Genomic DNA, 13,308 nt, shown 5'->3' with positions numbered 1-13,308 from the left:
TACAGGAGGGAGCAGTGCTTTTGTGCTGGAATTCGACATGCTGGTTTCTCACTGGGGTCCCTGGTTGGCCATGTGAGGACAATATGCTGGACTAGATTGGCCATTGGCCTGATCCTGCAGGCGGCTCTTATTTTAAGAGAATAGCGAAGGAGGCTGGCCAGTCTTTCCATTGGGATGGAGCCATAGTGACTCTTTCTGCCCTGGGGGATCCAACCTCTGAACAGTTGTAAGACAGTGTCAGCACCTTGATCTTCCATGGAAGAGATCTGCAAATGGCAAGAAACCCCATCCTGAATAGGGGTTGGACTGGATGTCCTTTAGGAGTCCCTTCCAACTTTACAGTTCAGTGATTCTGTGGACATGACCGAGGATCAGAGCCCATTTTCAGGCCCACTGCTCTGTGGCAATGATTGTGGCAAAAAAAGGTATTAAGTTTGCCAGTACTGCTGTTGCCTCCAGACCGGCGTGGCATTTTGAGTGGTGAGATGCCTGTTGAATGCAGGTTTGGGGAGCCCCAGCTGTGATTCCTGCATTGCAGGAGGTTGGACTAGATGACCCCGGGGTTCCCTTCCAACTCAACAATTCTATGATTCTAAGAACCCTTGAAAGCTCCTGGTGACCAATTCCGGGAGGACACCTTGCAGATAAGAGTTCTCGCATTCCTGCCAAGATGGACTCGACACCTTTGGCTGAGTTGGAGATGGATGCAGCTTGGACACAGTTGCTAGGGGCGCTGTTGTTATGGATACCTTTTCAGCTTGTGCAACCTGGACCAACTCCCTGGTGGGAGGAGGCTTCCTGCCTGGACACCGGACCCTTCCCCATCAAGTCTGCATCAAAAGGCAAATCCTACCTACGGCGAATCTACCTTTCCTCAGGAGCACCAGCTGCTTGGAAGCAGCGTTCTTGCAAGGCTGTTTAGAAATCTTGCATAGCAAAAGCTGCTTCCTTAGGGACAGGTGCTGAGCACACCTGTGTGAGCAAAGGGGTGAGCAGCGTCGCTTGCACTCTGCAAAGGGCATCTGCTGTGGTTCCCCTGCCCAGGTGAGAGTGGCTTGGCTTGCTTACCTGAGCCACCTGGACCTCCCTTGCTGTTCTGCTTTTGCACATTCTCTCTTTCATGGAGCAGTGGCTTCTTGGTGGTGGGCTGCATGGGTTTCTTAGGTGGTGAACTGCTCGTCATCTGGGCCTGCAAGGCCATAGCTGAGTGGTAGAGCATCTGCTTTGCATGCAGAAGGTCCCAGGTTCAATCCCCAGCAGCACCTCCAGGGAAAAGATTCCTGTTTGAACTTCTGGAGATAGTACTGAGCCAGGTGGACCAATGGCCTGACTCTGTATCAGGCAGTTTCCTCTGATTCTGTGCTCTGATGGCCCTCATTCCACAGCCATTGCTACAGCCCACTCCATTTTCTCATCTGAGCCGTGTCTTTGACTTATTTTCTCAGATATTCTAACTTCCCCTCGAGACCTTTTCATACCCGTTGTGTCTCAAAGGCCCTTTCAAAGTGGCCACATTAGACGGACGGATCCAGCAGGAGCGGTTGGGCTGTTTTGGAGGCAGCACATCTCAGGCACTGGAGTCTTTTGGCTAGATTTGGAGGATAGGAGCCGAGTGCACGGCTGACTTACGAGCTTCCATATCTCATCATAACAGAGATCCCAGCCCTGGGGTTCTGCAGAAGGAGCAGGTGGTAATAGGGAACCAATAGCCAAGGCTGGGCAATGCCGCCCCCTTGTGGCAACAGGCATGATGATTCTTTAGGTTCGATTTACGGATTCTTTAGCTGTGATTCCTGAATCACAGGTGGTTAGACTAGATGGAGCCTTGGGGTAATTTCCAGCTCTTTGACTCATTGGAGGTTTTTAATCAGAGGTTGGAAAGCCAGCTCTGAGGGATTCTTGAGCTGTGATTCCTGTATTGCTGGGGGTTGGACTGGATGACCTTTGGAGCACCCCTCGCTACTCTGCAATTCTATGATCCTATCTGCAAATATTTAGGATCTGGCCTATACAAAACCAACATGGATAACAACTTCGAAGAAGAAGGAAGATATCTCTGAACGTGCCCACGTAACACACCTCAGCAAAAACACTTCCAGCGTTACATCTCCAGCATTGACCTGTATTATACAACCCCTTTCTGTAAGAACATGCATTAGTTCTAAACAAAACTAATTCTTAAAAAAATAAAATAAAACTTTGGCTTTGGGAGGTGTTGAAGCACAAGGTGAGTCTCACCAATACAGACAAATTGATTAGGTATTGAACATACATGGGAGAAAGACCTGCACATGCAAACCAAGGATTCTAAATCGCATGCACTTTGGTCATCTAAACCGTATAGGCCAGTCCCAGCTTATGTGTTCCAGGAAAATCCTACACAGAGGGAACTGCACATATGATGTCACAATATTCTCAGAATTCTTGGAGGGGCTGTGGAAGAAGAGACAGCATTTCTCACTTGTGGTGGGACTGCCTACAAGTATTCAACTTCTGGACAATGATTTGTCAGGAAACGACTGGAATACTCAAACATCCCATTTCTTTTTTGTTTATTAAATATGTGGGACGATCAGCTGGAAGGTTTTAGCTCTCAGGAACACTTGACGTGGATGCTGTCAGCTGTCAGAACCTCAGTTGCCCCCAAATGGAAACCTTGCAGGATTTCCAAGTTTCGCATTGTTATTAAAATATGTGGAGTTTAGCATTAGCTGAAAAAACAACTCATAAATTATGTGTTGCCAAAGGCTCAGAGGACCCTGAAAAATTCTGTGCTGTTTGGTGGGATTTTGTTTTATATGCAACAAATACAGACACACAGGACTCCTTCTGCACAGCATAATGTGTAATTTGGCCTTCCCTTTTTTTAAAAAAAAATTGTTTTATTGATTTTCCAATATCGTTCCAATAGCAGCCTCATTATAACAATACCAATTTTATCCAATTAATACAATTATTAATGCCAATTATTCCAATGTCAAAATATACAATTTAATCAAACTGCCCTGCCTGTGTGCTAGACTCGATGGCTTCATTCTTCTACATTTTTGTGCATTCCAAATCCTTAATAATTTGCATTCTGTTCAGATATAATAATCCCTTATACAATCTTGTGATTTCATTCGTGTTGGTAAATTAGGCAACTTATAAAGTTTCAAGTGAGGAACTCTAACTGTAATCCTTATTATGTGTCAGTTCCACCCCCCCCCTGATGTTTTCCCGTCCATATATGGTGTTATATATTCAGGATCTGTCCTTCCAGTGAGCACTCAGGGCTGATTTGATCTTCTTGCAGTCCGTGGGACTCTCAAGAGTCTCCTCCAGCACCATAATTCAAAAGCATCAATTATTTGGCGATCAGCCTTCTTTATGGTCCAGCTCTCACTCCCATTAAAAAAGCCCAATTAGCAGGATAACCTGTGCTTCCAGGACTGGGATCGGGGGGGGGGCGGTCACAGCAGCTGGAGTGCTCCATGCACCCAGTGCCTTTGCCTGCCCTTGCATTCCATGGGGAAGCGAGTGCCAGACTGCCAGGCAAACTGCGGGTGAGAGCCAGGTTCCTCTTCCAACCAAAGAGGAATGCAGAAAATGCAAGTCCCCCATCATTTTCTGATTATCTCCATCGGTGTCTCTTCCCATGGTGTTGGGAGAGGCATTTATCCCCTGGTGCACAGGAAACCGGAAACCTGCAATTTGACCTTCCTGTTGGCAATAAGTAGTTCCCCAACCTAATATTAAGTCTCTTCTGGATATACTGTGATGCTTTTTTGTACTTCTGTTATTTTTATTGCATTAATTTGTTTTGTTTCAATAGGTCTTTTTATTTGTTTTAAAGAGAATCTGAAAATAAGTAATACAGATGAGGATCCTGCTGTAAGTGGCCCTTGTGGTTTCGCACCTGCTTTTTAGCCCTGGCTAATTCCCTGTGCTGTCCCTTCTCTTACCACCTTGTTCCCCCCCCCCCAGCCTGAATCCCTACAGCTATGATGAGACCTCCCTGAGCAGCAGCGAAGACCACATCCCTCTGGCTGCCTTGCCACTGCTGGCCATCTCCTCCCCACAGTACCAGGATGCGGTTGCCATGGTGATCAGCCGAGCCAACCAGGTTTACAATGAATTTCTCAAGTCTCCTGACGGGAGTGGATTTAATGGGCAGGTACGATCATGCCTCTCTTGGATGAAGAATACGATGGCCAGGGTTTAAGGGGATCAGCCAGTCCACAGGTGGCAGCTTTGCTAAGGTTCTTCCCTCTAACCACTGGGCATTTCTCTCTCCCTTTCTCTCATTCCTACTTTGAACTCGTGTGTCCCTTTCTTGAAATGGAACCAAGGCAACTGAAATCTGCATTATACACAGTGGAAAATAAATGTTAACTTACAAAGTTTTGGCCTTGTAAGTCATTCTTCTCACACTGCAGTTAAAACTCCTCCCCATGGGAAGCAGTGATAGCCACCAATCTGGATGGCTTTAAAATAAGCCTCTTTTAAATTCACGGAGGAGGAGGAGAGCGCTCTCCAGGGCTACTAGCCAGGATGGCAACACTCTGCCTCCGCAGTTGGAGGCAGTGATGCTTCTGAATGCTGGTTGCTGGAAGCCACAGCAGGAGAGAGGGCTGTTGTGCTTGGGTCCTGCATGTGGGTTTCACATTGAGGCGTCTGGCTGGCCATTGTGAGAATAGGATGCTGGACTAGATGCAGCATTGGCCTGATCAAGCAGGGATCTGCTTACGTTCTTATGTTTTAGAATAGAATAGAATTTTCTTTATACCCCGCCCATCTGGCTGGGTTTCCCCAGCCACTCTGGGTGGCTTCCAACAAAGTATTAAAATACAGTAGTCTGTTAAACATTAAAAGCTTCCCTAAAGAAGGCTGCCTTCAGATGTCTTCTTAAAATCTGGTAGTTGTTCTTCTCTTTGACATCTGGTGGGAGGGCGTTTCACAGGGCGGGTGCCACTACCAAGAAGGCCCTCTGTCTGGTTCCCTGTAACTTGGCTTCTCGCAGTGACGGAACCACCAGAAGGCCCTCGACGTTGGACCTCAGTGTCTGGGCAGAACAATGGGGGTGGAGATGCTCCTTCAGGTTTTCACGTCACCTGAATCCTCCTATCTCTGTGTGTTGTGGTGAAGGCTCTCTTGACTTCTGTTGATGGGTTTGGGGATTGTTTGAGTCTCTCTCTCTCTCTCTCTCTCTCTCTCTCTCTCTCTCTCTCTCTCTTTCTCTCTCTCTCTGCGTGTGTGCATGCTGGGTGGTGGGTCCAGATGAGGCCTCTGGGACTTTTCGGCGAGGTGATGCCCTACCAATTTGGCCGCCCTTCTCTTCTCCTCCCCCTTCCAGGTGTGCCTCATTGGGGACTGCGTGGGAGGAATTATGGGGTTCGATGCCATCTGCTACAGCACCGGCTTGGCAGATGAAAGCCAGTCCAGCAGCAGGAGAGGCAGTGCCAGCAGTGCCCAGGTACAGTCCCTTCCTCTTGGGAGTGGGGTGGAGGGTGGGAGTCAGGACTGACAGGCTTCCCGAGAGATCCCTGGCTCCTTTCTGCTTGGGAACTCCAATGCTCCTCCTATCCACCGAAAAAGCACATTGAGGAAGCTTTGGAGCCGAAACAATGGTTGCAGCTGCACCAGTTGAATTTCTGTCCGTCAGACTACTATTAAGGATAGAGAAATAGGATACTAAGAAAAATCGCAAGCCTTTTTGCAAGAGGCCCAGAGACCCAATATAAGGTGGTGTGGTGTAGCGGTTAGCGTGTGGGGCTAGGACCTGGGAGAGACCAACATTTGAATCCCCACTCAGCCATGAAGCTCACTGGGTGTGGCCTCAGGCCAGTCAGCCACTCTCGACCAAAGCTTACACTGCAGGGTTGTTGTGAGGATAAAATGGGCGGGGGGAAGAACCACGTGCACCACTTTGAGCCTCTTTGGAGGAAAAGGTGGGATGTAAATGTAATAAAATAAATAAATCAGTTGCTGGAAGCCACAGGATGGGAGAGTGTTGCTGATTTGCTAAGGTCTTGCATGTGGGCCTCCCATTGGGGTATCTGGCTGGCCCCTGTGAGGACACTGGACTAGATGGGCCATTGGCCTGATCCAGTAGATTATTCTCATGTTCTCATCCCTGCTTTATCCCACTCTTTCCCTGCCACTATAAACCTGTCCAAATTTTGGGAGTAGATTTCGATGGCTGTACATTGGCGATTTTTGCACCATGAATGCCCCCTAGTGGATGAAGGCCTCTACATAACAAGATTCCATCTCCTCTTTTGTCCCATCATGTTCATAGGATCATAGGAACATAGAGTTGGAAGGGACCCTGAGGATCATCTAGTCCAACCCCCTGCAATGCAGGAATATGCAGCTGTCCCATATGGGGATCAAACCTGCAACCTTGGTGTTATCAGCACCATGCTCTAACCAACTGAGCTAATTTCAGTGCCACATTTCTAAAGCAACAGATCTCTGGACTCCATCTACTGTGGAAGTCATACCCTCCAAGCTTGGGTGTTCTTCTTAAACTAGGAGTGGCCCTATTGCCAGTGTTCAAAGACATACAGAATCATAGAATTGTTTTTATGATGTCATATGGTCTAGGAATGAACCCTAACACTGGAAACAAGTTCGGGGATAAGACCAAGCCCAAATTATTATCAGAATAGTTTAGTAGCTGAGCTGTGACCAGTGGCCACCTGAACAATTTCAGCTGCCTGCCCCCTGCTCCTGAACTCCATGTTTAAGCCTCAAAGTAAAACTCCAAAATGAAAACAGTGAAAATGCTAAGCAAGTGTTAGCAATATATTCAACACCCCTCCCTTCCAAGACAGATGATGCATGTTTCCAGTTCTCTCTTCCCTTTTGAGAACACCCCCCCCGCCCCCGGTCATCCCAACGGCAACTCAGTATTCCCTTTGCTGGCTTCTCTGTCCCTTCAGGATAATCCCCTCTCAGGCGAAGACTCCAACCTGGGGGAGCTGAAGCGTCTCAGCAAGAGCAACATTGACATCTCTGGGATGATGGAGGACGAGGAGCCCCGGCAACCGTTGCCGCGGAAACAGAGCGACTGCTCCAGCTACGAATGTGATGCCATCACGCAGCATCACGCCTTCCTCTCCAGGTAAGGGAGAGAGGAGGAGAGGCAGCCTCAGGTGGGTCCACCCAGGAGCCTGGAGGCCAATGTTCTTTGAGCACCTGGGAGCAGTTCCTATTCATGTTGTTATTTAGTTAATTATTTGCAAGTTGTTAATGTTTCTTTATTCAAGAAAGGACACAGTCTTCAACAAGATAAAATACTAAAGAAGGAAATAAAGAAGACCATGCAACTGAACTTGGATTAAAATTAAACATGCACACAAAACAAATTTGGGCCTTTTTGTTCACAAACCCCATGGTGCATCAATAAAACTGCTAGGACATTTGTAAAGCTAAGAGGATCTGGTATAGTTTCAGAATGTATGAGGGCTGACCCCCTCTTGCTTTGCAGGGGCTTAGGCTAGATGGCTATTGGGGTCCATACCAACTCTGCAATTCTATGATTCTGTTAGTGGGAGTATAGAATTGTAGAGTGGGAAGTGACACCAAGGGTTGTCTAATCTGACCTCCTGGAATCCAGGAATTGCAGCAGAAGAATCCTTGATAGGTGGCTATCCAACCTCTGCTTAAAAGCCTCTGATAGAGGAGAGTCCACTACCTTCTGAGGGAGTCCGTCCCCTGGCTGAACAGCTCTTACTCCCAGAATGTTCTTCCTAAAGTTGGGATTGACTTTCTTCTCTTTCAAATCCGTTTGTTTGGGTTGTCGTTGTCCCCACCCCAGAGCAACAGGAAACAAGCTTGCTTGATATTTCATGTGACGGCCCTTCAGATCTTTGAAGATGGCTATCATGTCACCTCTCCATCTCCTCTTCTCCAGGCTAAACACACCCAGCTCCCTCAGCTATTCCTCATAAGGGTTGGTTTCCAGACCCTTGATCATCTCGGGTCTGGACAACGTGCATCTTCCATGTTCCTCTCCCTCTCCGTCTCTCCTCTCCAGCATCCACTCCACAATGATGAGTGAGGATGCTGATTTCCCTCCTGAGACCTCTGCCAACCTGCTGGACGTCAACCTGGGACGCTTTGACTTTGAAGTCTCCGATTTCTTCCTCTTCGGCTCCCCCCTTGGTTTGGTGCTTGCCATGAGGAGAACGGTCCTGCCTGGTCTGGAAGGTGAGCCCAGTTGCTTTGGGGGGAATTACCTGGAGAGGTGCTAAGAGGCAAGGGGGCAGTAGGGGGGCTCTGGAGGTGGCCCCCTCAAGCGCGTCAATCACTTCTTTACGACTGATGAGCTTTAGAGCCTCGAACAAAACACTTTCCACACTTCTTCAAAAAATTTTACTGCTGTTAGCGCTTTCATTGGTCACATTTGTTTGTATTTACAGTGCTGAGTTGTCACAAGATAGCCAATTTTCAGTAACAGCTATTGATTTTCTTATAAATTAGCTACTGTACATTTGTGGTAGGTGAAGTTTTGCACATAGAATCATAGAATTGTAGAGTTGGAAGGGACCACGAGGGTCATCTAGTCTAACCCCCTGCAATGCAGGAATTTCTTGCCCAACATGGGGCTTGAACCCACAACTCTGAGATTAAGAGTCCCGTGCTCTACTGACCGAGCTCTCCAGCTTTTTGGTAAGTAGTCGCAGATAAATAATCTAAATATACAAACACTCTAAAGGCTCTAAATTTCATTCAGCCTCACATTTCCATTAGTAAGGATGTGTAAAAAATATTTTTCATGCAATATTCTTTGCTGCATATTCTTTCTTTTAGCTGCAATGTCAGAGCATATATTTATTTTCTGAATGAATGAATGTGCAGTTAATTGTTACTGTGTTGAAGGAGGCAGATGCAGAGAGGATTGTTATTATTTTTATTCTGGAAAAAGCAAATCCTGCTGTTTATGGGATGCACCTGCTCATTCAAGAATTCACTGGGCTGCCCCATTTCTCCATTTGACAGCTCAAAGCTGACCCCCATCCTACCCCCCCCCGCCACCTCCCCTGAAGCCTCTCTGGAAATGTAGGGATAAGTTTGGCAGCTGTTTCTGTCCTGCTTCAAGACATTTTGTGGGCAATTTCTGATGATTCTGGGGCTCCTTCCTCCCCTCCCTCTCTCCCCCTTTCCAGCCTCCCAGGTGCATCCCGCCTGCAGCCAGGTCTACAGCCTTTTCCATTCTGCGGACCCCTCCGCTTCCAGACTTGAGCCCTTACTGGAGAACAAGTTCCACCTCCTGCCTCCATTTACGGTCCCAAGATACCAGCGTTACCCACTGGGAGATGGGAAGTCCCACCTCTTAGGTACTTCTTATATTTCTCTGGTTTTCCAATTTTATTGGTTTCTCACCTCAAAAAGTGCAAATATAACAACAAATGAAAGAGGACAAAGAATAAAACAAACGTACAGCATCAAAGCCCAGAAGGGCAGAAGTATAAAGATAGAGCACATCTCCAAAGGGATAATAAAGTATTAACCTCAAACAAAGATTTCCCTTTACAAACATTAAAAATAAAAATGAATCTCTACCTGTGAGTCCCATCATCATTGAGAATAAAGATTCTATGTAGACTTAAATGAGACATTTGCATACCCTGGTGGCACTCAGTAGCCACGTGCCGCAATATTCATGTAAGAAATAAAATCATGCCTTTCTTACTATAAGGTGACTTACAAAAATAGCTTAAAACAATAGATAGCTAGATAGCTAGATAGCTAGATAGCTAGCTAGATAGAGTGGTACCTTGGTTCTTGAATGGCTTAGTTGCTGAACAAATCAGCTCCCAAACGCCGCAAACCTGGAAGTAAGTGTTCCGGTTTGCAAACGTTTTTCGGAAGCTGAACGTCTGACATGGCTTCCGCTTGAGTGCAGCCAATTGGAAGCCGTGCCTTGGTTTTCAAACGGTTTGGGGAGTTGAACGGACTCCCAGAATGGATTAAGTTTGAGAACCAAGCTATCACTATAGATAGATAGATAGATAGATAGATAGATAGATAGATAGATACAGTGGTACCTCGAGTTACAAACACCTCAGGTTACAAACGCTTCAGGTTACAAACTCCGCTAACCTGGAAGAGTTACCTCGAGTTGAGAACTTTGCCCCAGGATGAGAACGGAAATTGTGTGCCGGCGGCACAGCGGCAGCAAGAGGCCCCATCAGCGAAAGCACGCCTCCAGTTAAGAACAGTTTCAGGTTAAGAACGGACCTCCGGAACAAATTCAGTTTGTAACCAGAGGTACCACTGTAGTGGCAAAATATTCGCCTAAAAGACCCCCTCGTTCCCCGAATACTCAGCCAAAGGAAGGCATCTCATGAACACATGGTTTTCAGGGGGGACGGGGGACGAAGATGGACTGGAATAACACCTCCTGCCACCTGATCTCTCTCTCTCTCTTTCTCTCTCTCTCTACCCCTTGTAGCGGATGTCCTCCACTGCCACAGCGCCCTGTTTGCTGAAGATAATTCTGCAAAGCTGCCCTCCTTCTCCTTGGCAGGGGTCTCTGAGCCTTCCAACGCCACTCTAGGGAAGGGGCGGCGAGGGAGCACCGGCAGCAGCGACAGTGAGAGTTCTGGGTCGAGGGAGAGCTTGCTGCCTGCTAGTGTGACCCAGAGTGAGTCCCGCCCTCTCGGGGTTAAGGCAGGAGATCAATCTCTCTCCATTTCTGGTTGAACAAAAAATGGGAATCCAGGGTTCAGGTAATCTTGTGAGAAACAGGAAGCTTTGGGGCACAGTCTTGCTGATGCCGACCTCCTTTGTTTCCCTGCAGTCACATCTAAATGGTGGGGGGCAAAGAGGATAGATTATGCCTTATACTGCCCAGACGTCCTCACGGCTTTCCCCACAGTGGCTCTTCCCCATCTCTTCCATGCCAGCTACTGGGAGTCCACAGACGTGGTTGCCTTCATCCTCAGACAGGTGAGAGGGCCACTTTTTTCTACCCCTCCTCTACCTTGGGGCGGATGTAGAATGGAGGATGGGAGAACCATGGAACCTGGAAGGGGGGGGGAGGTGGAATATAAATGTAATAAAAAATGAATAATTTAACAACTTGTGATCAGTTTATCTGCAAGATTGGCTTACCCAGTTCATGACCACTCAACCAGTTTGATTGACTGAACTAGCACTGTTTACAAGCGCCACGCAACACCCACACTGCATTCATAAGCAATCGATCCTTTAGTGTGGCAGCACCTGCCCTACGGAACTCCCTGCCTCTTGACCTTCACTTTGCTCTTTTGGGCACCTGCTAAAAACATTCTTGGTTAGACAAGTCTACCGAGATGTTTAGAAAGCTGGTGTGAGTTTTAACCCATTTTTTAACTTTTTGAATGTCTTAAATCATTGTTGTTCAGTTTTATTATCCATAATTTAATTGTTTTATATATATTTTTGCAAAGCCCTTTTTTATGAATTGTATGAATTTTATGAAACAGAATGGATGGATGGATAAATAAATAAATACACCAGGGCAAGCAACAACCTAGTTGAATTCCACCCATTATTATAAAGAAAATGATGCCAACTTGCATGGCTGTTTCTGCCGCCGAGGCTGCCGTCCCTCTCAGACGCTCACATTTCGTTTCAGGTGATGAGATTTGAAACCACTGCTGTCAAGGAGAGTAACAGCTTGGACCCGGCGATGCTCAGTCCCTCGAACCCCCGAGAGAAATGGCTGCGCAAGAGAACACAAGTCAAACTGAGGGTGATGAGCGCATTTTCATTCATTCATTCATTCATTTTATTTGCATGCTGCTTTCCCAGACATACAGAGAAATATGGTACCCACCGCAGCTTACAACAAAGAAAACAGGAGTGCATTTCTTTCCTTTTCAGAATGTGACTTCCAACCACCGATCGAACGACGTCATCGCGGCCGAAGATGGTCCCCAGTCCCTGGTTGGCCGCTTCATGTACGGCCCCCTTGACATGGTGGCCCTGACGGGAGAAAAGGTAAGCGCCCCCCCCCCCCCCGGTCTTCATTCTTCCTGCTAAGGCTAATTGGAAACACAGGGGTGTGTCAGCCATGCAGTGAAAGAGACTTCAGAAGGGGGCTTTGTTCTCAGAGGGGGGCTTCTTACTGGTGGGACGGCAGAGGAAGAGCAAGGCTGCCCGTCCTTAGCATTTTTAGCAGGTTCCGTATTGCACCGAAGTGCAGAGTCTAAGGGAGGCAGCTGCTGGGTGGCAGCCCTTTGATTTAATGGCTCATTTAAATCTGCCTGCTCCTTGCCACTCTCTTCACCTGGGCAAAATGGCAGCACTCAAAGCTGGGAAGTAAATTGGGGGAAGAGGCTGGTGCTGCCTCCCCACCAATTGTTGTTGTTGTTGTTTATACTGCCCTATACCTGGGGGTCTCAGGGCGGTTCACAGAACAAAATCAAGATGTAAAACCATAAAATACCTAATAAAAATATTTTTAAAACCCCAATAGCCTCCCCCCCCAAATAAAACATTTTAAAAGGGCATAGGGTGTAAATCGGATCAACCAAAGGCCTGGTTAAGAAGGAACATTTTTGCCTGGCCCCTAAAGGTGTATAATAAAGATGCCATGCGAACTTTCCTGGGGAGAGCATTCCACAGGCAGGGAGCCACTGCAGAGAAGGCCCCTTCTCCTGTTGCCACCCTCCAGACCTCTTGAGGAGGGGTAACACGAAGGAGGGCCTCAGAAGATGATCTCAGGGTCCGGGTAGGTTCATATGGAAAGAGGTGGCCCTTGAGGTATTGCCGTCCTGAGCCGTTTATAGGTCAAAACGAGCACTTTGAATTGGGCCCGGAAACTACCGTATTTTTCGCTCTATAAGATGCACCAGACCATAAGACGCACCTAGTTTTTGGAGGAGGAAAACAAGAAAAAAAATATTCTGAATCTCAGAAGCCAGAACAGCAAGAGGGATCGCTGCGCAGTGAAAGCAGCAATCCCTCTTGTTGTTCTGGCTTCTGTGATAGCTGCGCAGCCTGCATTCGCTCCATAAAACGCACACACATTTCCCCTTACTTTTTAGGAGGGAAAAAGTGAGTCTTATGGAGCAAAAAATACGGTAATTGGTAGCCAGTGCAGTTGGCCAAGGATTGATGTAATATGCTCAAACCGTCTTGCTGCCGTGAGCAACCCGGCCACTGAATTCTGCACCAGCTGAAGTTTCTGAACCATCTTCGGAGACAGCCCGACATATAACGCACCAATATCACAGCCTGCTTGGCACTAATGTTGCCTCCCTCTCCTCTTCCACTGCAGTCTGGGGCTTATGGGAGTTGTACTCCAAAAATATCTGGTTGTAGGGTGTT

General features: G+C 47.4%; 2 protein-coding genes across 4 annotated transcripts in view; both read left to right on the top strand.

Moving 5' to 3' along the window:
- Positions 1–13,308, top strand: part of HIP1 (huntingtin interacting protein 1) — a 315,500-nt gene that overhangs the window by 61,140 nt on the left and 241,052 nt on the right. The window lies entirely within an intron of this gene.
- PITPNM3 (PITPNM family member 3) overlaps positions 1–13,308 on the top strand; it is a 66,919-nt gene that overhangs the window by 45,674 nt on the left and 7,937 nt on the right. For all 3 annotated transcript variants that reach the window (XM_053367146.1, XM_053367145.1, XM_053367147.1), the window contains 9 exons: positions 3,967–4,156; positions 5,336–5,455; positions 6,927–7,108; positions 8,024–8,196; positions 9,156–9,326; positions 10,445–10,636; positions 10,793–10,941; positions 11,612–11,728; positions 11,860–11,976. In XM_053367146.1, the coding sequence (XP_053223121.1) occupies positions 3,967–4,156; positions 5,336–5,455; positions 6,927–7,108; positions 8,024–8,196; positions 9,156–9,326; positions 10,445–10,636; positions 10,793–10,941; positions 11,612–11,728; positions 11,860–11,976 (1,411 nt within the window). The remainder of the gene's footprint in view (positions 1–3,966; positions 4,157–5,335; positions 5,456–6,926; positions 7,109–8,023; positions 8,197–9,155; positions 9,327–10,444; positions 10,637–10,792; positions 10,942–11,611; positions 11,729–11,859; positions 11,977–13,308) is intronic.

Source organism: Podarcis raffonei, chromosome 15, assembly GCF_027172205.1.
Source record: "Podarcis raffonei isolate rPodRaf1 chromosome 15, rPodRaf1.pri, whole genome shotgun sequence".
Classification (NCBI taxonomy): Eukaryota; Metazoa; Chordata; class Lepidosauria; order Squamata; family Lacertidae; genus Podarcis; species Podarcis raffonei.
The sequence above is the reverse complement of the archived record's forward strand: the minus strand, read 5'-3'. Positions and strand labels throughout refer to the sequence as shown.